We start from the raw sequence: 24,736 nt of genomic DNA, 5'->3' as shown, positions 1-24,736 counted from the left end.
CGTTTATGCATTTTTTCTGCGGGTTTAATGATTTTACTTTATGTGGTATGCTGTATTTCTACCCAACAACATGCATAACATCCTGACATTGGCTTTAAATTATATTACAAGGAAATTACATCATTCGGATCCAAGCACTAGGCACCATAACATCCAGCAAAGCACAAATGATGGTTATGTTTCAAGACTGACCTCAGTTATAATTACATTTTTACTCATTTTAGACTGTGTGTGTTTTACCTTTTTATTTACCCCCTTGCGAACGTCCGCACTGCTGAGAGTAATGTCTCTTAATGCCGCTCGAAACTGGATTGGAATTAACATACCCGATAATACCCAATCCACTGGACCACCTTGGGACATCCCTAATTACAAGTGCTGACTTTCAATAGATTTACAAAATATTTTGTAACAAACTAGTTATTTAAAATGCTAACATAGCCTTCCATTTTGCAGTTAAGTCTCAAGCCATTAGCTGATAGGCTGGTAGTTTGTTTACATTTTGCCTTGAGGCTTAGACTTGTTATATAATGCATTAGCCTTTAAGCAATAATAAGTCTGAACAAAAATCTGAACAAAATCTAAAGTTCTCAGCTGGGTCACACCTGTTTTTTTTTTTTTTTACCCTTGATTTCCATGTTCCTATTTAAGCCACAACACCTGACTTTATTAACTTTCAGTGCATGCTCACTGAAATGCAAGAAAAATGACTACAAAGACTGTGATATTGGTATTTTATTTATTTATTTATTTTTTTTGGAGAGCCAAAAAGGACGTATTTTCATTAGAGCACAGCAGGGCTGCCACGAAGTGCTGACAGTTGGGATCAACAAACCCCAGCGGTGGTCAGTCACCCCGCTGTTCTGCATTTCAATAACTCCTTCCTGTGCTGAAAACATGCTAAATGGTCTTTAGCATGTTAAATTTGTTACTAACCAAACTCCAGATTTGAGGGCAAGTTTACCAATGTCACTTCACAGTAACTACAGAAATCTGTGTTAAATAGAAGCTAGGTGAAACATCATATGAAAATGATTAATCACCCCAGATGCGGCTGATCAGCGTTAGCATGTTAAAGATGTGTGCATTTTTAGCTTACAATAGCGGATTAGTAGGATTAACGGATAGCGGATTAACTACATAATTTATGACATTTGTCTGACACTAATTTTACATTTGAATCAGGTTACACAGGTAGGAGAATGTGGATTTCCCCAATGGCTTTTTGGTGCGCGTGCTTGCTTGCTTGGATGGGGAATCGAACCCTAGTCTGCTAGTAGAAGTGTTGTTATCTACAGTGCTACACCAACCGATATCAAAATTAGGCTAATGTTGCTAACAAACACTGCAAGAAGCAGAGTGTGTGTTTATGCATATGAGATTGGTGACCGGTGCAATGTTAGCCTAGTATCATATCTTCTTTTAACGTAAAGAAGAACGCAGTACAGGGCTGGGCCCAGGGATCACAAATTCGAATTGCAGCCATGCTGCTTTGCCATCAGCACTCTGCGTCAGTGAGAGCACAACTGGTAGATGGTGATGTAGACCAGCGATGTTGGCTGGTGCAGTGGAGCTGGGGCCCCTGTACTTACCCTGAGTGGTCGGCTATCTGGCAATGCCGCATCGGCAGCAGTTCGAAAAGAGGTGGGGTTGCTGGCTTTGCATGTATCGGAGGAGACGTGTTAAGTCCATTCTCCTAGTGTTGGGAGCCCTGCTAGTGTTAGGGGGGCGCTACAAACAAGTGGGTTAATTGGCAGTCCCAAAGTGGGAGAAAGACAAATTCAACAAAAAATGATATTACACAAAGAAAAACAATACATTCCGAGCATGTCTTGGCTGATCGACTGGATCTAGGGTCAGTGATCAGTCTAGTTCAGAAATAACTGGAATTAACATCATTTAATAAGCCTCAGTTGTGGCAGTGCATTACATTAAGTTAATTAAGCCCTGCACAATCTGGGTAATGCAATGCTACGATATCAGTACTTAAAAAGCTAACATTGTGTTTAATAATTACCAAATAATATACTGTGCGGCACGAATTATCATCAAAACAAAGGAACTAAGTCAATCGTCTGACTGACTAACCAATTCTACCAATTCTACTTTTCAGTTAAGACATTGTTGTCCTTCCTGTTCTTCATAGTTTAAAAGTAAATTCACTGTTTAGCCAAACCTTTAAACTTTTTGCAGTGTCCAGCTGGCTCATTCTTAACATGCCCTTTAATGAGACATGAGCAAACATGATCTCATGTTGTACAGAACATTTGAGGTTCTCTGCTTCAGTGTGACAGAGTGTAAAGTTTCTCCGCACTGCTCTCCAGTCGGTCCCTGTACTCCAGGCTACTGTAGTTACACTCGGGAACTCCCTCTGTTCCATACAGCAGCCCCCAACAGCAGCAGGCGATTACGGCAGTACTGTCACTGTCTCCTACACAGAAGAGAACGAAGATCTGGTCAAAACCTTTTACATTGCCTGGAAAGGCTACCCGCCAAGGAAGAAGACCCTGTTCCAAAGTTGGCACCTTCAAACTCAAGCTTTATGGTCAGGTCGACAAAGATCGATTTCGTTTGGGCGCAATGGACAGACATATGTTTGGTGGAGTAAAGGTGAGTCATTTAATACCAAGAACACTGTACGAACTATTACACGTGGTGGTGGTAGCATCATGCTGTTGGGATGTTTTCCGATTAGTGGTAGTGTATGGAATAAAGGAGGACAACCTTTTCAGCATGACCATAAATCACCTTACTTTGCAATTCACCAATAAAGTTGCCATTCAGATTTTGTGCTGCAGTTTTTTGTACTGGTAAATATTTTTATATGGCTCCAAATACTTTTTAATATTTCCTGCAAAATCAATTCTGTTTCCAAGCATGCAGATGTAGGAAGAGCTGAGTTCCCCAGCTATGATATATACATACGTGGACAAAATTGTTGGTTCCCCTCAGTTAATGAAAGAAAAACCCACAATGGTCACAGAAACAACTTGAATCTGACAAGTAATAATAAATATAAATTCTATGAAAATCTGACATTGATTTTGAACCATGCTTTGGTTCATGCAACAGAATTATTTAAAAAAATAAAATAAAAAAACTCATGAAACGATGATACAGAAATGATGGTACCCCTGAAAATAATGTGACCAAAGGGACATGTTAAATCAAGGTGTGTCCACTAATTAGCATCACAGGTGCCTACAATCTTGTAATCAGTCAGTGGGCCTACATATAGGGCTACAGGTAGTCACTGTGCTGTTTAGTGACATGGTGTGTACCACACTCAACATAGACCAGAGGAAGCGAAGGAAAGAGTTGCCTCAGGAGATTAGAAAGAAAATTATAGATAAGCATGTTAAAGGTAAAGGTTGTAAGACCATCTCCCAGCAGCTTGACGTTCTTGTGACTACAGTTCCACAAAGACGAATAATGCGAATGGTAAAGCTCAGAAAAACTTCTCAAGAGATTAAAGGTGAACTTCAAGCTCCAGGAACATCAGTGTCAGATCGCACCATCCATCGTTGTTTTGAGCCAAAGTGGACTTCATGGGAGACGACCAAGCAGGACACCATTGTTGAAAACAAATAATAAAAAAGCCAAACTAGAATTTGCCAAACTACATGTTGACAAGCCCCAAAGCTTCTGGGAGAATGTCATATGGACAGATGAGACAAAAATGGAACTTTTTGCCAAGGCACATCAGCTCTATGTTCACAGATGGAAAAATGAAGCATATCAAGAAAAGAACACTGTCCCTACTGTGAAACATGGAGGAGGCTCTGTTATGTTCTGGGGCTGCTTTGCTGCATCTGGCACAGGGTGTCTTGAATCTGTGCAGGGTACAATGAAATCTCAAGACTATCAAGGGATTCTAGAGAGAAATGTGCTGCCCAGTGTCAGAAAGCTTGGTCTCAGTCGCAGGTCATGGGTCTTGCAACTGGATAATGACCCAAAATACAGCTAAAAAAAACAAGAATGGCTAAGAAGAAAACATTGGACTAAAGTCTGAAGTGACCTTCTATGAGCCCTGACCTAAATCCTATTGAGCATCTTTGGAAGGAGCTAAGACATGCCATCTGGAAAAGGCACCCTTCAAACCTGAGACAACTATAGCAGTTTGCTTATGAGGAATGGGCCAAAATACCTGCTGAGAGGTGCAGAAGTCTTATTGACAGTTACAGAAATCATTTAATTGCCTCAAAAGATTGTGCAACAAAATATTAAGTTAAGGGTTCCATCATTTCTGACCAGGCCTGTTTCATGAGTTTATTTTTTTTAATAATTCTGTTGAAGCATGGTTGAAAAGCAATGTCTGACTTTCACTGGTTAATTTTCATAGCATTTTTATTTATTATTACTTTTGTCAGATTCAAGTTATTTCTGTGACCATTGTGGGATTTTCTTTCATTAACCGAGGGGTACCAACAGTTTTGTCCACATGTGTATTAGAGAACACTGACCTCCGTGGAATCCTGCTCGACTCATTAGCTCCTCCCAGTCTGAGCCCGCCCCAAGAAGGGCATCCAGTGCTATCATTGGTGCATCATGGCCACTGCGTCCTGCCCACCCAGAAAGACTGAAGCTCTTGTACACCTCATCACGCTCAGCCGGTCCATACTGGTCTGGCCAGTCCACTGGTCCGGTCCCTGATGCTAAACCCCTGAAATTGAGATACCTGACAGAAGAAAACAAGCACATTCTGTTAGATTCTTAAATTTTGTCAACCAACAGTCTTTTATTTATGAATGAATATTTTTTTGCTGCATAGCTTTTCTCTTCAGCTCTTCGGCTCCATCAGCAGCCAGAGCCTGAAAGAGCACAACTTGGCTCACTCTCTCCAGGTGGGTAGATGGTGCACTTTCTTCTCACATCTGTTCAGTGTGATGCCTGGCTGACACAGGCGTCTACCAGCCACTGCATCAGAGCTGGTTACCCAGCGCTTTCCTTTGAGCATGTGGTGATGTTGCATTGGTTTAAAAAGAAGCGGTGGCTGGTTGTGCATGTGTCAGAGGAGGTATGGTGAAAATTCCAGTATTTTATTTATTTATTTATTTTGGCCCATTTTTTTCAATACCGTGTAGCCCTACCAGCTAATTTTTTGGCGTACATATTAATTCATATTACATAGCATGTGGCAATAATTGGGGACCAAGCATTACATGCCTATATGGAGCGAGTAGAGCACAAATAATAGGCACTCTTCTAAGACTGGCTTCATTGGCACATGGCTTCTCAGAAGGTGATTTTTGGACATGACTTGACATTTTAGCTTCAGTCAGTCACTTTAGTCATGATGCTGCAAGACCCCACTGCAGGAGATTTTGTTACAGTTGTCTATTTAGGCCAGAATGTCTTTTTGGTGGGTAGAGGTACAGGTCGAGGTCAGTTCAGGTGGGTAACCTATTCAGGCATTCATCAGGAAGGCCTCACTCACCATTCCCATTTCTCAGTGAAGTATCCCCAGTCTCTCTCAGTCTCGTTCACGGCGTATCCCGCTGTTTTCACAAAATTCCTTGCTACTGGACACGCTTCCTTCACCAAGCCCAGTCCCCAGGTCGTGATCGGACGCCGCTGGACAGCGTAGGCTGTGAACAGTGCTGAAGCCACAGCACCTAAGAATCCTGTGGGATGTGGATGGGTCATTCTCCCCGTCTCCACTGCGACAGCCACCAGTGAGGAGAGCTGCTCAGGCCGAGGGTACCTGGCACACATAATGGGTGAGTCTTTTGACAGCAAGTTTGAAAGAGGGTAGCTGGAAGACTGATCTCTCTCTGGAGATGTTACAGTTAACTAATTATGGGCTTCCGAGTGGCACATCTAACCCCAGCAATGCCAGAGCCAACCGTGGTCAGGGATGACAATCACTTGGTGTGAGGCTAGCCGAAGTGACCATCTGTTAGCTGCCATAACAGAATTGGTAGGTAGTGTTCTCGCTTTTTTTTTTTTTTTGCAGTTGGCTGGCAGTTTAAAAAGGGTCAGAGGGTTGGTTTCCCCAAGCACTGGGTTGAAACAAATTTCAAAAACCTTCAAACTTCAAACAATGTAATAGCATGAAACTTGTCCTCACCTCAAACCAATGCACATGGACCTCATAGCGGCACCGCATCCTGTACCTTCTGGATTGTACGCCACTCTGTAGCCCCCTTCAGTACCTGGTTTTAACTGAGACACACCTATAAATAAAGAATACAATTACCCAGACTGTAACATGTAGAAAACACATTAACTAGGTTTCCATTGACTTGATGTGCATTTTGCACTTAAATAAAAGTATGCTTAGGAAATGTACACAAGTTTTGTATCCATTGACTACAGTGTTATTTAGACCAGACCAAGGTCCAAAGATGGATGAGAACAAAACGAAAAAAGTGTACTACTATTATACTACTACTATTTTTATTTCTTATTCAATACGATTATTTTACTTGAACTCTGCATGTACAGTACTAGTTTTTGTACTTTGTATTTAATTAGCAAAAATATGGGAAAAAGAAAAATTATTTGATGAGTGAGTGGTCCAGCGGAATAAAGTGCTGGCACTATGACTAGGATTGTTGTCCTGGTCATGCTGCTAGAGCACAATTGACCTTGCTCTTTCCAGGATGGGTAGATGGCTTTCTCTGCCCACATGACTCCAGTGCAGTGCTAGCCGGCAATGGCATCTGTTGGCTGGGGCATCAGAATGGGGCATACAACACTTTCCTTTCCCACTGGTTGCCTGGTGACGCTGCATCGGTGGTGGTTTGGAAAAGAAGCGATGGCTGGTTGTGTGCTATGTCTGATGAGGCATGTGTCAGTAGGCAGTGTCGGGTGCATTGCATGCGTTGGAGGGCGAGTATGCATGGAAATAAAACTTTAATTAATAAATATATAATTAAATATTTGCATATTTACTATTATTACTATTACCATTTGAAGATTTCATGACAAATGGACAAAAAGAAATGCTCAAATTAATTTATCTATTTTTTGGACCGACAAAATATATTTGTTATTTATTCATTGGCAAGATTATTTTTGGATATGCAAGGCTTGGATATACTGCTATGACATAATCCCTTACATAGAACTCCCCCTCACTGAGTTTACCCAGAATGCTGGAGGGTCCTGGCTTTCGTCCCTCCATGTCCTTCATCCCCTCCACATAACGGGAAGCCACTTCATGCAGAAGCTCCTCCCCTTCCTTTCCTACAAGAAAGCAAAGAGACTTACTTAATATTTTACCACAGAACAAGCTGAATTATTATTATTATTATTATTATTATTAACTGGTTTGTGCGATTTTTAACATATCTAAAGCTACCTGTTGCTAAAGCTTCCGCAGTGGCCAGGTGGAGGACGGTGTCGTCGCTGACTGGCCAGTCGGGCAGTTTAGCTATAATGTTCTTTAGGCCTCCGAGCTCTTGCAATTCCTGCAGTTATAACCAGCTTAAGTAAGTGCACTCAAACAGCTTTCACTGTCAGACCATACAAACTACACACACTGCAAATTCATACTGGAGTAAATCACTCCACAACTACCGGTCAGATTCATACAGGGTTAATTTCTCTCTATTATTATTACTGTCAGACTGCAACAACTACACACCACAGATTCATACTGGCTTAATCACACTGCAATTATTACTGTGAAACTGTACACACAAAAACACCACACACACTGCAGATTTATCGTGGATTGAAATGACTTCACAACTGTTCCTGTCAGACTATAAAACTGCACACACTGCAGATTCATACTGGATTAAAATCACATGTTCCCAGTGACCACTTGGGGAATTACAGAAACTACTACTCTGGTCAAATGAAGGCTTTAGAAATGGATTCATAATGGTTTGATTTGGATGAACTCAAATTTCCATGACAAAAGGCCCAAGATTAAATTTGAGACCCGCCAGCGCTGCATATCAGAAACAAGCTGTCATCCTAGAGCCCATTTTCACCCTCACACAATCTGCTCCTCACACCCATAGAGCCAGACTAAATCCAGGAGCTAGATACATTTTAGAAAACCCATGTATTTCATCTAACGTGGTTTTCAGCAGCCATAAACAAACGCTGTCTCTTATGATCCAAATATTAACTTGAGACTTCTGTGTAGCTCTCAAATGATCCTTTCCTTTTGGAGAGCTACACAATACGTTTAAGGACAGTCTTGAACACTTTCTCATTTTATTCAGGATGTGGAATTTTTACAAGCCAGACTGCTACTTCAAACAAATTGAAATATTTGATTCCAGTGGCGAACTGTTGCCTCAGGCTTGACACCTGTTGATCATAAGCCATGGGCATGGTCATGCATTCAAAGTAAGAGCTGATTCTGATATGAAGGGATGACACTAAACAGAGATGTCTGCTTGTATATATGGCAATACATAGTTTTCAAATCTATGATATACACTATATATAAAGTACTGGGACACCGGCTCATCCATTGTTTCTTCCTAAATCAAGGGTATTAAAAAAGTGTTTATCCTTTTTTAGTAACTGTCTCTAGCATTCAGGGAAAAAGGCTTTCTGCGTCGGATTTTATTGCTTTCGGAGAGAACCTTATTCCCACCTCATTCCTACCTCATTCCCAACTCCCCTGCTCATCCCAAAAGTACTGGATGGAGCACCCTCCATCATTTTAGAAAACACAGTTTCACTGCTCCACAGTTAAAATCTGGGCGCTGTATATCCCTCTAGCCCACGTCTGGCATCAGGTTCATGTTTATCTGCTCCAGAGAGTCCTATTCTATTGGCAGTACTTCTATACAGGGACGAGACAAGCTGTGTGTGTGTGCCCATTTGCAACATATGTGTCAGCAGTGGGTTACCAGATTCTGTGGGTTACCAGATTTTTTGCTCAGAATAATGCACACCAGTCCTGATGTGGAGTGATGGCACAAATGGACCGAAATAAGCTGTCAACAACAAGCGTTTCTCAGAAATCACTAAACTTACAAAGACAAACTTTGAATATTAAACGAAAGAGCAAACAAACAAGTATTCAAGTTGTAAACAGTAAACAAAAGGAAATGTGTTACAAAAGAACATGCATAAAGAGCCACCAGTCCATTAGTCTTAGTCTCAGACTGACCTGGTGTATGGCTGGGCCAGACTCGTTGTATTCCCAAAGCTGGTTCCTGTAGCCAAGAGCATCTCCAACACCACTCAGCAACATGCCAGCCTTGTAGTGCTCAAGAGACGCAGGGCTGGATTAAGGAAGAAGTATAGTTAAAGACAAAGAGCGCATACCCTACTGCAAAAAGTTTTTGTTTCTCATTATTGACAATTTCTTTTAATTATGAGAAAGTATCTTATGAGAAATTATCTTTAAAAATGCACAGTATCTGTATCTCAAAATGTCAGTTTTATGGCAGTATCATGTCTGTATAAGAATCTGCAGTGTTTAAATACTTATGAAAATACTACTGACACTGCTTAGTGACACTAATGTACTGTGATTGAAAATAATTTGATTAATTCAATCAGCTGCACCTAAGTCAAGTCTAAAAGATGTTCTAGGCTGTTTAACATTATCAGATATTTTCATATAATGACAATGTTCTCTCGTAATTGTGACATTTAATGACAACATCTAATAACGTGATACTTTCTTGTAATAATAAGATGCTCTGTCATCATTGCAAATGACATCTTACCATTGTGAGAGATTTCCTCGTAATTACATTATGCTCTGCCAAGATCAACTTACGACATGCCAATTTGTCGTATTGTGATGTGTCGCAATAATGAGAACCTTACGTCATAATTAAGCCATTTGTTTACAAAATATCTCATATTGAGATACTTGTAATCACAAGATGCTCTGTCATTATTACGTCCCTTTTACAACATATAACAGTGAGATGTAATTATGCAATGTGTCACTATAATGAGAACGACACTTTCTCGTAATTACAAGACGCTCTGTCAGAATTACAGAATTGTTATGAAATCTCAATATCGAGACACTTTCTTGTGATTACAAGATGTCTGTCATTTTCACATCTCATAATAACAAGAAAGGCTTTGAATTATGGTCTTTCATTACGTAATTTTCCCAACATCTAATACAGAGACTTTTCTGTAATTACATAATACTTCATAATCATGAGAAGTTACTTTCTTGTAATTACAAGACATTCAGTTATAATTACGTAATACTACGAAATATCTCGTGATATCGAGATACTTGTGATTACAAGATGCTCCGTCATTATTACATCATTTACGTGACTTTCGACTATTTACATAACGCGTCATAATAACGAGAACGTTACTTTCTTGTCATTACAATTTCTTCAGTCAGAATTATGTCATTTTTAATGACAATATTATAATAGTGAGCCACTTAATTACAGACCTTTTAAGAAATATCTTATGATATCGAGACTTACAATATGTTCCGTCATTATTACGTCATTGTTACGACGTATAATACTGACTTTCTAGTAATTTCATAATACTTCATAATAATGAGAATGTTACTTTATTGTCATTATAAGATGTTCAGCCAGAATTACATGTAATTTTTTATGACAAAACAGCTTATGATACTTTATCGTAATTACAAGATGTTCTACACCACATATTTCAGATTTTCGATAAAGTCGTTATGCAAATTGCACCGAAGGCCGACCAATCAGCAGCGTCGTAACTGCGCGCAGTTTAATATCCTCGCTAAGGCTGAACCAGCTGGACTTGGTGCGAATAACGGTACAAATAAATGATTTAATAAACCATTAAACACTGAGATATTGTTGTATTAAACAGTATGACACCTTTATGGAAGAAATCCGAGGGAAAACAAACTGCTTTTGGGCTCAATATGTGAATAAAACATGCTGACTAGCTCACCGAGCCATGCTTGGGTTTGTAGCCAGATTTAGCGTCCTGCCAGCCGGGGAGGCGGCGAAGGAAAGTGCCTCGGATCCAAACTCGCTCTTCCCTTCCCTCTTTAAATCTGTCAGTATTTCTTTAAAGTGGCTCCACTGGACGCCAGGGGTGAAGTGTGTGTGTGTGTGTGTCCTCGCCTTGGTCGTTTTAGCTCTGTTTGTCGTTATTTCGCCGCCCACCCTGTCGGCTCTTCAGTTAAATATAGACCGTTTTAGACTCCGGAGAAGCTGCCAGCTGCAAACGAAGACAAAACACGGAGATACTTTAGACTAATGAAGCTTATTTAGATGACAGGAAATTACACAGTAACTACTCAAGACGTTACTTCTGATAGCTGATAGCTAAAAATACAGAAATCAAATCTGCACAGCCCAGAGTTTTAAGCTAGTGGGAAACTTTCTGCGGGGTGTAAATGCGGACATGGCCGCTAGGTGGCGGTGTTAAGGCGTTGTAATTATTAAACTGGCGCAGCTTTGACAGTGTGACCTGTGCTTACTGTGTACCTCATTAGACACTCTTCCCTTTAGCTGTTCTAAAAGCTCTTCCTGAAACTGGATTTGACATTGTGTCCCAAGGCCTCTGCTGACAAATTCAAACTAAGACCAGCCATTTCTGGGAACTGGATTCATATGGTCAAGGTGGTTGAAAAGCTGCTGCTCTTTATCGATTTGGTGAGGTTAGTAGACTAACTTGACCAGCACTGATGGTTCTTGAAGTGGGCTTTAGGGATTTAGGGAGTCATTTGATGTACAATGACCACTACATCCACTCTGGGTGTACTGAAAACATTGACCGTATAGAAAAGAAGCCATAAATATGGTCACAGCAATCTGATTGCCACTATGGTTTTGTCCCCTTCCTCTGGGATCTCTGGCGAGCTTGTCATCTTGCTAGTGTACCAGCTTGGGTATGTTGCTTATGCTGTGTCAACCAACTTGGTCAATTAGGTTATTCTGGCTGACTAGATCAAGTCTATTGGACTTGTATCTACCTTTAAAACTGTTATGTCAATGTTAGATATGTCACTAAGGGGCAAACAGTAACCAGGATGTTATTGTTTTACTTGTTTTATTGTTTTGCTGTTCAATTCATATAGATTAAGTTTTTCATAATTGTGATCTATACAAAGTTTGCTCACACAACAGTATTACAGCCAGTCCGCCACAGAGGGCATTCATACTTGTGCACAAGATAGGGGGGATAGATTGTGTATCTGGCACTTGCTAGCTATGTGTTGAACTACACGCGTTGTCAAGGAGAGATGGCCGAGAAACACCCAGAAAGGAAAAGATCTTGTTGCTCTGATTCTGCTGGATAGGTGGAGAACAATGACTTTGGGGCTACACTTGTGTACAATTGTAACATTTGTAGCTAACCTAGCTGAAGCCAATTACTTGCACGTTGTATTGTGGTATGTGATTGTACAACATTTGTGAAGGGTTTTATGATCACAAATATCTAAAAAAAAGATGGTTGATTGGATGATATTTTTGTTGTTTGTTGTTTCTCATATAGTTCACAACAGTCACATCAGTAGTAGTCATAGATAGTTGATTAGTGATTCAATGTCCGTGAAAGAAGTCGTTGAAACAGCGTTGACAACCAGTTTTATGTCTCTGTTTTTCAACTTCTAGATGGACATATGGAATTCTTTAAAGAGAAGCAAGGGACTGAAAAGGCCGGTCAGGTGGGAAGATTTTGCCTGAAGATTTAGAAGTTGAAGGAGAGCATTGACGTCATATTAGATCTGTGTATAATCCTGACCACGAAGATCTCATAATGTTTTAAGGCCTTTTTTCATTTATTTAATCCTCTAGCAAAGACTTGGGCCCCCCCATCCATAAAGCTACAGTCACACCGACTGGGAATGAAATCGGCTGAGAAGGCACTAGTTCAACTGTGAAAAAACGTTTAGATTGGGAGGGACCTGTACCACGTGCCTCTACCAGAGCCGAGCTGTGGCACAGGGCCTTTGTGATCAGGTATGTTGCCAGATTTTTTTGGGTCCCATGAAAAGATATTACCCTGGGCCCCACAATTCTTCCCAAATACTCAATTAACACTCAATACTCAATTAGGGCCCCTTTCAGTCACAGGCCCTTAGAATCGGCCTGACTGCCCCAACTGTATGGCGCACCTGTTTGTGAGTGACAAATAGAGGTAATGGGAAAAGTACCGCTGAAAAGCCGCCACCAGTCTTTAGCGTAGGTTTCTCTTCCTTGCTGTGGCTTAACTCTCTAGTGACGCCCTTGCCTGAGGCTTTTTAGTCACTCGCTTGCCTTCGCAGGCATATGAACTTGAGACATCCTGTTCTCATCCGAAGGGTTGAATGCAGTCAGACAAGTGTTGTTCTCCTGGCAACCAGCAAACCCAGACCTCATCCATCAGATTGCGTGATTCGTCACTCCAAAGAACACGTCTCAGCTGCTCTAGAGTCCAGTAGTGTCGTGCTTTGCACCACTGCATCCAACGCTTTGCATTGCGCTTGGTGATGTAAGGCTTGGATGCAGCTGTTCAGCCATGGAAACCCATTCCATGAAGCTCTTTACGCACTGTTCTTGAGCCGTCTAGCTCAAAGCAAGGGCCACCCAGCACGCTTAGTGCAACTCCGATACTCCGATAGTGATTTTTACTCAAGATTAGCTGCACTCCGTTCAGTTAAACAACACTAAATTATGAATGAATTATCCTGCAGTGTTCTTGAACACTGAACATATCCACAATACGCTTAGAACAGTAAACTGTGCATCACAATGACATAGTCATAAAAAAGTAATACGGCCCACCCCTGCTTCACCCCAGCAGAGCCAGTGAGAGCAGACAACAGCAACGCTGAGGGAAACATGTGAGATGTGTGTTTACAGCATTTCTTGACCCATTATGTAGTAAAACCTAATTTTCAGCTGTCAGACACATGTGATGAAGTCAAATGCACAGTGTTTGCCACTGCTATGGTGTGAGCGTTTAGATATTGTGGTGGGTATTAATTTGTACTTTGATGGGATGGCTGTTACATTGTCTGTATTTCAAAATGCACACCAGGACACTGAAAATAGAATAATGGAAAGAAAGACACAATGCTGTTAGCAATTATTTAATTAAGGCAGTGCTGTTCTTGTAGAAAACCTTAGCACAGTGCTGTAGATTTTCATCAACAGGGCATCCAACTGCAAAGTCATAGTGTAATAGTAATTATAGGCAGGTTAGCGTGAACAGTGATACAGCATTTTCTGTAGTAGCGTAGACGTAGTAGGGATGTCACAATACCTACATTTGGATAGTCTGTACCAATGCAGCAAAAATTCTATGATACTTGACACAAATTTTTAGAAAAAAATAAACCAGTTCAATTTTAACATGAATGACTGTCCTCTATGTGGTCCAATAGGTTTCCGTATTTAATATCATGAACGTGTTCCGCCAGGTCCTATGTTTACAGTCCAGTATTTTTCTACCAGGTGCTATATGTACAGTTCTGTATGTGTTCAGCCAGTGCCCTGTATCTACTGTCTTGGTATTTCACCAGTGCCCCATATTCTTTTTGTGTCTAGTTCTATTTGACTAGTTCTATTGGATTACATACAGGACAGTACAAAACAGGTTTTCTTATATACCATCATGAATTTTGTCCACATGGTTCTATATCTGCTGCCGTGTATGTGTTCCACCAGGGTCTCAGTCTGCCATCCTAAATATTTTCCACCTGATTTTATATCTGTGGTCCTGCATGTGTTCCACCAGTGCCCTAAATCTACTGTTCTCTTTGTGTTCCACCAGTTTCTCAGTCTACCATTCTGAATGTGTTTCACCACGTCTTTTCTGAACTCATGTTATTGTCTTTCTATGAATTCATAAACAACAGTATAATTTCAGTTTCAGAACATTTCGATGAAACTCGCTCATCTCGAATTCTGTTTACAGATCTAGAGGACTGTCTTTGAGTTGTTTCCTCCTTACATTCCAATTGCTTGGTGACGCATTGGCATACTGAATCAACTCCCGATGTTATTCCACAAGTTGTTATAGTTACCATCCTCCTTCTTTGCCCTCTACATGTGTAGGATTATTTTGTTGCCCCATCAATTCCGTAGAAATCACATGTACAGTGGTATGAAAAAGTTTGGGCACCCCTGATCATTTTGATCCTTTATATATCATTAACTGTTTGGATCAGCAATTTCATGCAATTTCATGAAGTTTATAGGAATTACAGAAAGTGTGCAATAATTATTTAAACAAAATTAGGCTGGTGCATAAATTTAGGCACACTTGTTTTATTGATTTAAATACCTTTAGCACTAATTATTGAAACACAAAATTTGTTTTGTAAGCTCATTGACTCTTGACCTACATACACAGGTGAATTCAATTATGAGAAGGAGGTTAAGGTGGCCAATTGCAAGTTTTTCTCCTCTTTGTATCTTCTCTGAAAAGTGGCAACATGGGAGACTCAAAACAACTCACAAATGACCTGAAAACAGATTGTTCAACATCTTGGTTTAGGGGAACGATACAAAAAGCTATCTCAGAGATTTCAGCTGTCACTTTCCACTGTGAGGAACATGTTGAGGAAATGGAAGACCACAAACACAGTTCTAGTTAAGGCCCGAAGTGGCAGGCCAAGAAAAAACTCAGATAGGCAGAGGCAAAGGATGGTGAGAACAGTCATAGTCAACCCACAGACCAGCTCCGAAGACCTACAACATCATCTTGCTGCAGATGGTGTCACTGTACATCATTCAACTATTCAGTGCACTTTGCACAAGGAGAGGCTGTATGGGAGAGTAATGCAGAAGAAGCCTTTTCTGCGCACATGCCACAAATGTCGCTGGAGGTATGCTAATGCACATTTGAACAAGCCAGCTTCATTTTGGAATAAGGTGCTGTGGACCGATGAAACTAAAATGTAGTTATTTGGACATAACAAGGGGAGGTATTCATGGCGGAAAAAGAACACCACATTCCAAGACAAACACTTGCTACCCACAGTAAATTTGGGTGGTGGTTCCATCATGCTGTGGGGCTGTGTGGCCAGTGCAGGTACTGGGAATCTTGTTAAAGTTGAGGGTTGCATGGATTCCAGTCAATATCAGCAGATTCTTGATAACAGTGTTAAAGAATCAGTGACAAAGTTGAAGTTGAGCCAGGGCTGGATACTTCAACAAGACAACAACCCTAAGCACTGCTCAAAATCTACTAAGGCATTCATGCAGAGGAACAAGTACAACGTTCTGGAATGGCTATCTCAGTCCCCAGACCTGAATATTATTGAAAATCTGTGGTGTGGTTTAAAGCGGACTGTCCATGCTCGGAAACCATCAAACCTGACTGAACTGGAGATGTTTTGTAAAGAACAATGGTCCAAAATACCTTCACCCAGAATCCAGACTCTCATTGGAAGCTATAGGAAGCATTTAGAGGCTGTTACATTTACATTTACGGCATCTAGGGCCAGTGTAGTGTTAGGAGTCTTGCCCAAGGACTCTTATTGGTGTAGCGCAGCATAGTCACCCAGACCGGGAATCGAACCCTGGTCTCCCACATGGTGTTGTAACTCATTGGCAGGTAGTGGTGTTATCTGTTGCGCCACACCAACCAACCTGTTATTTCTGCAAAAGGAGGATCTACTAAATATTGATGTAATTTTTCTGTTGGGGTGCCCAAATTTATGCACCTGCCTAATTTCGTTTAAATATTTATTGCACACTTTCTGTAAATCCTATAAACTTAATTTCTCTTTTCAAATATCATTTTGTTCGTCTGCTCTATGATATATTTAACTGAAATTGCTGATCCGAACAACCAATGATTTATAAAGGAAAATCATCAAAATGATCAGGAGTGCCCAAAAATGTTCATACCACTGTATCTATGATGACTGTGGTAGTTTTGGTTCCTTTCAGTGCCCTAGAAAACTAGTACCATCCCTTTTATTTTTAGAATTTGGTATACTTCATACCAAAGTATGGGTTCTCATGGCATCCCTAGGACGTATACAGCATCTCATAATACAATCATATGTTGAAGGCATACTCGCAAATCTAAAAAAAAAATAACAAACAAAAAAAACCCACACATGCCAGTCAAGCCCTCCAGACAAAGGTACATTCTTATTAATATAAGTGAAGATTTATACTCAGTTATGTGCTACATGAAAATCAGTTCCAGGAGCCGGTGCTGAGTTCCAAGGCATGTTGGTTATCCAGTTTCAGTGCGACAGGTCATAAAGCTTTTTTGCGCTGTTCTCCAGTCTGTCCCTGTACTCCAGACTACTGTAGTTACACTCAGGAACTCCCTCTGTTCCGTACAGCAGCCCCCAACAGCAGCAGGCGATCACCGCAGTACTGTCGCTGTCTCCTGCACACAAAGGAAAGAGAGATAGTTATGTAACTCACCTTTCTGGTGCAGTGAAAAGCCTCATTTCGATCCCTCATAGACTTTAACAAAATTCTTTCACAGTTTGTAATGACCTTCATGACTCCAACCCTAAACTGGAAGTTACAATCCAGGCCTGCATTCATGCTGAACTTCTTCACCGCCATCTTCAAAAATGAATATCCTGTATGTGTTTCACCAGTGCTCTATATCTACTGTCCTCTTTGTGTTCCAACAAGTTCTATATATCTGCTTTATCTACTGTCCTGTATCTGATCCAAAAGATGTCCTGTTACCCTCATAAATGTGCTCCACCAGGTTCCATATTTACTGAGCAGTATTTTTTCCCAGTAGGTTCTATATCTACAGTCCTGTATGTGTGATCAATCAATCAATAAATAAATAAATATTTAATAATTTATTAAACTGTCAGTCTGACAATTACAAATGCTAAACTGCTCTCAATCAGGAAATAAGCTGGTTAGTCTTATTAGTCTGCTTACCACAGAATACATTCAGGTCTGGCTGACTGAAACCCCAATTATACATGTTTAGACGAGGAAGATTTGAGCAGCTGCTGCTGACAGGACAGAAAGCTGAATTTTAGGTTTTCCCCTCATAGTTATGGATCTGTAGATCACTCTCTAAGATAGCCTTTGCTTAACTACCTCAGCTACAGCTCCACCAAGTATCAGAGACAGCTCAGTGCAGCTGCTGTTGGTTAACTGCTGAGCTCCCGTCACAAGTTCTGATGCTAAAAACACCACAGCACAGGTTAGAGGATAAAACTTCATATCTGAGAGCATAAAGTCGAGTCAATGGTTCACTGTTTTCAGGCATATTGAATAAATCGGTTCATCCTTGCTCTGTTTTTCAATCAAACTTGGCATCGCTAAAATTGCAACTATGGTGGGCTTGTTTTTTTCCCACCTGTTTTAAAAGCATGACATCACCAGTCAGTGAGCTCCCATTATTATCCCAAATTATTCAGCTGTGATCTAAGAAATACACCAGAGCGACTGAGAAAATTGCTGACCTCCATGAAATGCCACTCTGTCCATTAGCTTCTCCCAGTCTGAGCCAGCCCCCAGAAGGGCATCCAGTGCTATCATTGGTGCATCATGGCCGCTGCTTCCTCCCCATCCACTCCAACTGAAGCTGTTATATTCTTCGTCTCGTTCAGCTGGCCCATACTGTTCAGGCCAGACCACTGGTCCGGTCCCTGATGACAAACCTCTCCGTTTCAGATACCTGGGAGAAAAAATATTATGGTGAGGTAAGCACTCATCTGGAGCTGAAGGTTTGGGAACAAATAGTGGTAATGATGTTGGACGATTAGTCCTGCCACTCCAACTCAGTTCCCCTACTCCACAGCCCAATGCCCAATGCATATTTGAGTAGGAAAAGGTGCTTCTCACCATTCCCATTTGTCAGTGAAGTATCCCCAGTCTCTCTCAGTCTTGCTCACGGCGTATCCTGCTGTTTTCACAAACTCCCTCGCTACTGGACACGCTTCCTTCACCAAGCCCAGCCCCCAGGTCATGATTGGACGCCGCTGGATGGCATAGGCCGCGAATAGCGCTGAGGCCACGCCGCCTAAGAAGCCGGTTGGATGATTGTGGGTCATTCTTCCCGCCTCCACAGCAACAGCCACTAGAGTTGACAGCTGCTCCGGTTTAGGGTACCTGGCAGAATGATCAGGATAGGTCTGTCATGAAAGCAACCAAAAATAAAAAAGGGACTTGGCTCATGGCTTATTTTATGGTAGTTACACTTCCTCTTACCTCAAGCCAATGCACATGGTCCTCATAGCAGCCCCACATCCTCCACTTCCTGGGTTATAGGGTATTCTGTAGCCGTCTTTATCCTCTGGCCTTAACTGTGATGCACCTATGGATAGATAGGTTATTCATATTTTTTCGCTCCTTCTCTGGCAAAGCTACAGCCATTTATGGCCAGCGGTCCAAGAGAGCATCATTGACATCACTTTCTGTATTTTCTCTCGGTGTATATATATTAAGTCAAGTCAAGTCAAGTGGGTTTTTATCGTCATTTCAACTACATACAGAGTACACAGTGAAACGAAACAACGTTCCTCCAGGACCATGGTGCAACATAGACAGTGCATACAAAACACAAGTGCAACACAAACAAGCGCGGACAGACAACACAACACAGTACAGACAGAGAATAATAAATAATTGGGGGTAGTGTGCAAATTATGCAGCGTGTAATAAATTTTGAGTCCAGTGAGGTAGTAAAGTTATTAGTGCAAATGCTTTGTGCAAACAATGCTTCCCATTTTATCTGGGGTAAATGGTTAGAGAGAGAGAGAGAGAGAGAGAGAGATGCATGTAACAGAAAAGACATCAGTTCAGAAGTTGAGTTGAGTTGAGAAGTCTGATGGCTTGGGGGAAGAAGCTGTTGCAGAGTCTGGTCGTGTTGGACCGGATGCTGCGGTACCTTCTTCTTGATGGCAGGAGGGAGAACAGTCTGTGTGAAGGGTGGGTGGAGTCATCCACAATGCTGTTTGCTTTGCGGATGCAGCGGGCAGTGTAAATGTCAATGACGGAGGGGAGAAAGACTCCGATGATCCTCTCAGCTGTCCTCACAATGCGTTGGAGGGTCTTGCGGTCAGAGGCTGTGCAGGTCCCAAACCAGGCAGTAATGCAGCTGCTTAGGATGCTCTCTATGGTCCCTCTATAGAAGAGGGTGAGGATGGGTGGAGGGAGACGGGCCTTTCTCAGCTTCCGGAGGTAGTAGAGACGCTGCTGGGCTTTCTTGGCTGTAGAGATGGTGTTCAGGGACCAGGTGAGGTTCTCCGCTAGGTGGACACCAAGGAACTTGGTGCTCTTAACGATCTCCACAGAGGAGCCGTTGCTGCTGAGTGGAGAGTGGTCTTGTCTTGTTTTCCTGAAGTCAACAACCATTTTCTTGGTCTTCTCTACATTCCAGTGAAGGTTGTTGACTGTACACCAGTCTGTCAGCTGCTGCACAATTTTTATTACTTTCTTCAAACTCAAAAGTTTAAATACATTAAATTAGTATTTGGTACCACTGTTCTTAAACTGTATGACTTGGGTCAAACATTTTTAGTATCCTTCCACAAGCTTCTCACAATAGTTGGCAGGAATAGTTGGCTCATTCCTCCTGACAGAACTGGTGTAACTGAGTGATGTTTGTAGGCAGCTCTGCTCACACATGCCTTTTCAGCTTTGCCCATAAATTTTCAATAGGCTTTGTGATGGCCACTCCACATTTGCAAACATTAATCTGGCTTTTTGTGTTTCTTTTGGAGTAATGGCTTCTTCCTGGCAGAGTGGCCTTTCAGCCCATGTGGATACAGTACTCGTTTCACTGTGGATAATGACACTCTTACCAGCTTCAGCCAGCATCTTCACAAGGTCTTTAGCTTTTGCTCTTGGGTCGATTTGGGCACATTCGTACCAAAGCACATTTGTCTCTAGGACACAGAACCTGTCTCCTTCCTGAGCGGTATGATGGCTGGATGTTCCCATCTTGTTTGTACTTGCATATAATTCTTTGTACAGATGAACGAGGCACCTTCAGGCATCTGGAAATTGCACCCATGAATGAGCCAGACTTGTGCAAGTCCACAATTCTCTTCCTGATCTCTTGGCCGATTTCTTTCGACCATGATGTTACACAAAGGAGCAGTGCGTTTCAGGTGTGCCTTCAAATATTTGTCTCTAATTAACTCAGAAGCTTCCAAAGACATGGCATCATCATAGGGTCTGTCCCAAATTGTTTAAAGGCACAGTAATCTTAGTGTATTTATTACTTTGAAGAAAACAATACAAATTTCCTTTAAAAAATTCATCTCATTATTCTGGTATTTAGCAAATACAAATTTTGGTAATCCTAATTGACCTAAAACGAAAAAAAAAAATGTCAGTGAGAAACTATTGTGTGTTCTCACCAGTAATGGTAGTGCCACCTGGTGCCCTCCCAGTCATGTCCCTCATGCCCTTCACATAATGGCGAGCCAATTCATGCAGAATCTGCTCCCCTTCTTTTCCTAGGAGAAAGCAACAGCAATATCAGCCTTTCCCACAGGATGAGCTGAAGAATTGATTAGCTGGTTTGGTAAAGATACCTGTTGCTAAAGCTTCAGCAGTGGCCAGGTGGAGAACGGTGTCATCACTGACTGGCCAGTCGGGCAGTTTAGCTGTGATGTTCTTCAGGCCTCCAAGATTTTTTACAGCCTACCAAATAAGATTTAAGAAAGATGTGATATTTTTCAGTACTGATTCAGCTTCCTTTATGTCCAACTGCAATTCCTTTAGTAGCAAACCCCCACTTTTACACTGCTTTCTAACAGTTGGAGTAAACTGAACTATAAAAGATCCAGTCTGCTAGTCAGAAGCAGGCTGTCATCATCCTGCCAGTCTATGTCTCCATGTGCCATCTGCACACATGTTGTGCCAGCAGCTAAATCTAGACACTGGATGAGAATCCACTGTTTGTGATGCTTTAACAGTGGCCAAGCCATCTAGTTTCTTCTAGGACGCTGTCATCAATCTTTTAGAATTCAGTACCCTTAGCGCTCAACACCCTTCCTACCAGTATTACACCAAAGAATTAGGGATGTAACAATACAGCATATCATATTACATTGAATTGCATTGTACATGCCTGAAATGCATAGTTCTATCATATGTCATGCTAGCATTTGGCTAGTATGATGGCTTGGGGCTAACATACTTTTGTTTCAATTATTGTACTCTAGTAAACTACAAAACTGACATTTTACACGATTAGCGTGATTATGGTGCTATTTTGCTAGTTAATATGCTAGCAGTAATGCATGAATAATGTAGCTATATACTTACTTGTTATATACTTACATGTTCATTGTTTATCAGAACTAGGGCTAGGTCACAGTTAATCAGAAATAATTTCACCAATACACTAACCTGGTGGATGGCTGGCCCGGAATATTCAAACTCCCACATGAAACCAATGGCATCTCCAGCACCACTTAGCAGCATTCCGGCTATGTAGTGCTTGAGAGTCGCAGAACTGGGCCAATAAGGAGAGTGTATTAGTTTCTTCTGAACATCTCGTAACATCTTGTAATTATAACTCCAGTACAGGCTACATTAATGTACTGCAGTGATCATGTAGGTATTCACCCCTCGTGACCCTTAATTGAATGTTTTTACTAATTGTCCAAATTTACCTTCTTTAATTTAGTGCTAGAGGTAAGAGGCTAATGTGGACAAATGAGTGTTGACTAAATTGTCTGTCCCCAGCAGTCAACTACATCAGTATCTATATCTGATCATAGGTGCATGTTAACAGAAAACCTTTGGGTGACCATTGAGTGTTTGTTAGCCTTGTAGTTCTAAGTACAATTTGTACACTAAACAGGTCTTGGCTGATCAACAACATGCATTTGAATTTTCACCAAACCATTCCTTTAGGCTGTGGATGCTTATAAGAACTGCTGTATTTAGCATGCAGTAGAACCACAGCATCTGGATGTGGACGTATATTTAGCATCCAGTAGAAGGTTCCATTACAGTTAGCATCTGAAGCAACTGCATTTTAGTGTAGTTTAGATGCACATTGACCGTAGTATTATCACAGTCACTTCGACTGCATTAGCACATTTTACACAGCTGCTTCTCAAATAATTCCCCACAGCCACAGTCTGGGTCTATTCTGCCTGTTTTTATCCGGCGGTACTGTCAGTTCCCATCACTGCCACCCACTCACCATCACAAAGCAGCTGTTATAATATGGTGTTTGAACATGCATTTCCCAACGCTTGCTCCTTCCTGCAAGTACAGAGGAACTATATCCTTCCTCTGTCTCTCTTGATGGCAGAACCCACCCTTTTGGCCCCCCCTTTACCATTAGCTGAGCTGAGCTGAGCTGCCAGAGACTGGCTTTTGATTGATCAATACCTCAGTGTCATTTAAAGCAATCATATGGGGAAATAACCATACAGATTTTCCCAGTTTACCTGAATCATAGTCTAAATGATTAGTACTACACAAACTGCATGCGAGTTGTGGATGTGCTAATGTGAGAATCATAGTTCAGGTTATTTTAATAAGCTCGAAAGACTCAGGCCTCACTCTCAGAGCCTGAAGATGTAGACCCCATATTTACTAGTTTTTAGATGTGTAGGGCCCAGGACCTCATGAATATAGCTTCACCACATCAGCACTGCTGGCGAGGCAGCAATGCTAATGCCACGAAAGGTATGTTACCACCTCAGTAGCGGCGAGGCTGGCAGTTTGCCAATTTCAAACAAGGGGACCCAAACCTCAGATTACATCTCCTCTCAGCATCACAGACATTTGTTAGCTTTGTGGCTACATGTAGTCCTTAGACTGTCTGGATTTGCACGTCATGACTTAGACTAGTTTTTTTTTACAGCACAAATATAGTCATTTTATTTACCATCCCAATCCACCAATGAACCTATACAAGTATATTTAAAACCATGTTTTTATCAGGGACCACCTTTCTGTAAAACACCCTCCACCATGAATGGTTTCATAACATGTATATATTTTCGGTAATAACTCTTATTGTGAGAGAGCTTTTGCTTAAGATGCCTTAAACACAGACTTTAGGCGTCTGGTTCTATTGACCACCACTCTAAACATGTTTCTCTAAAACAGGGCTTTGAAATGACTTGTGCATTGAGTCTATCATCATTTTAATCAGGGACCAATAGTGTAGAACACATTCGTCCCTAAAAATCCTTCCCTACCACACCCACAATAACAACAAGAATGTTCTGGTAATAATCAGATACAAGGCCTTGTTAGCCTCAAAAAACATGAACATGTACAGTACAAAACAAGTTACTGAAAGGAGTAACTCCAACAGTGTTATAGTGCATATTTAGTTACAAAAAGGCTCCAGAGCCCATGTGGAGTGCTAGCCCCAGGCCTGCTTACCTGTCCATGTTGAAAGTCCTTCTGGGGGTTGCCAGATTCTCATGCAGTAACAGATGAAAGCCTTTCCAGAATAGCACTTCAGCACAAGGTTCATAGATCAGAAGCTATCCTGTTCCGGTTGTGAAAGACAAAACAATGTGCTGTTGTTTCAGCAAGTCACCACTTCTTCACCGTCTGTCCAGCTGTAGGTTTGATCCTGAACATCTGTCTGGCCGGTTTGACAGAAGAGAACGTCTGCATTGCCTTTTAGCCTGCTATATTTCAGCAGACTTGTCGAAACAAGCATGAGGCCTACACGAGCTCACTGTTTACAAGCAGCCTTCCTTCATTTCCGTGAAGGGAAATATCCACCATATTCTCATGGGGGCGCCATTTCTCCCCTAATAAAAACAGACTCATTTATTTCCCCCAGCAGAAGCCAGAGTTTTTTGAGAACCATCATGTTCCAGAAATGTAGCAGCTATACAGCAGCAGCATGTGAGGTTACATTTACAACACACTTGCAGTTTCCTATAAGCAGAAACAGGCTTATT

General features: G+C 41.4%; 2 protein-coding genes across 3 annotated transcripts; both read right to left on the bottom strand.

Annotated features, from left to right (window-relative positions):
* Positions 1–752: 752 nt before the first annotated feature.
* On the bottom strand, positions 753–11,255 carry adprh (ADP-ribosylarginine hydrolase). The gene is made up of 8 exons (XM_072666778.1): positions 10,849–11,255; positions 9,086–9,200; positions 7,307–7,415; positions 7,093–7,191; positions 6,071–6,176; positions 5,438–5,704; positions 4,464–4,678; positions 753–2,431 (listed from the first exon to the last, which is right to left on the bottom strand). The coding sequence occupies exons 1-8, from the start codon at positions 10,854–10,856 to the stop codon at positions 2,283–2,285; spliced, it is 1,068 nt and encodes a 355-aa protein (XP_072522879.1). The 5' UTR covers positions 10,857–11,255; the 3' UTR covers positions 753–2,282.
* Positions 11,256–13,965: 2,710 nt separating this feature from the next.
* Positions 13,966–24,525, bottom strand: LOC140543661 (ADP-ribosylhydrolase ARH1-like). Of its 2 annotated transcripts, XM_072666777.1 has the most exons (8): positions 24,204–24,525; positions 22,200–22,305; positions 21,380–21,488; positions 21,203–21,301; positions 19,047–19,152; positions 18,681–18,947; positions 18,299–18,513; positions 13,966–17,244 (listed from the first exon to the last, which is right to left on the bottom strand). In XM_072666777.1, the coding sequence occupies exons 1-8, from the start codon at positions 24,209–24,211 to the stop codon at positions 17,096–17,098; spliced, it is 1,059 nt and encodes a 352-aa protein (XP_072522878.1). In that variant the 5' UTR covers positions 24,212–24,525; the 3' UTR covers positions 13,966–17,095. The 2 variants fall into 2 exon arrangements, with proteins under 2 accessions (XP_072522878.1, XP_072522877.1); XM_072666776.1 differs by lacking the exon at positions 24,204–24,525 and having other exon boundaries at positions 22,200–22,651.
* Between the last annotated feature and the right edge of the window lie 211 nt (positions 24,526–24,736).

The sequence above is a fragment of the Salminus brasiliensis genome, chromosome 22 (genome assembly GCF_030463535.1).
Source record: "Salminus brasiliensis chromosome 22, fSalBra1.hap2, whole genome shotgun sequence".
NCBI lineage: Eukaryota > Metazoa > Chordata > Actinopteri > Characiformes > Bryconidae > Salminus > Salminus brasiliensis.
The sequence above is the reverse complement of the archived record's forward strand: the minus strand, read 5'-3'. Positions and strand labels throughout refer to the sequence as shown.

Coding starts and splice junctions, on each gene's coding strand:
- adprh (XM_072666778.1), bottom strand. Junction 7,416..9,085: donor CTGGCCCAGCCATACACCAG/GTCAGTCTGAGA, acceptor TTATAACTGCAG/GAATTGCAAGAGCTCGGAGG. Junction 4,679..5,437: donor TTCACTGAGAAATGGGAATG/GTGAGTGAGGCC, acceptor TTCTTCTGTCAG/GTATCTCAATTTCAGGGGTT.
- LOC140543661 (XM_072666776.1), bottom strand. CDS start 22,355: ATGTTACGAGATGTTCAGAAGAAACTAATACACTCTCCTTATTGGCCC. Junction 21,302..21,379: donor TGCTGAAGCTTTAGCAACAG/GTATCTTTACCA, acceptor GCTTTCTCCTAG/GAAAAGAAGGGGAGCAGATT. Junction 17,245..18,298: donor CAGAGTGGCATTTCATGGAG/GTCAGCAATTTT, acceptor CTTTGTGTGCAG/GAGACAGCGACAGTACTGCG.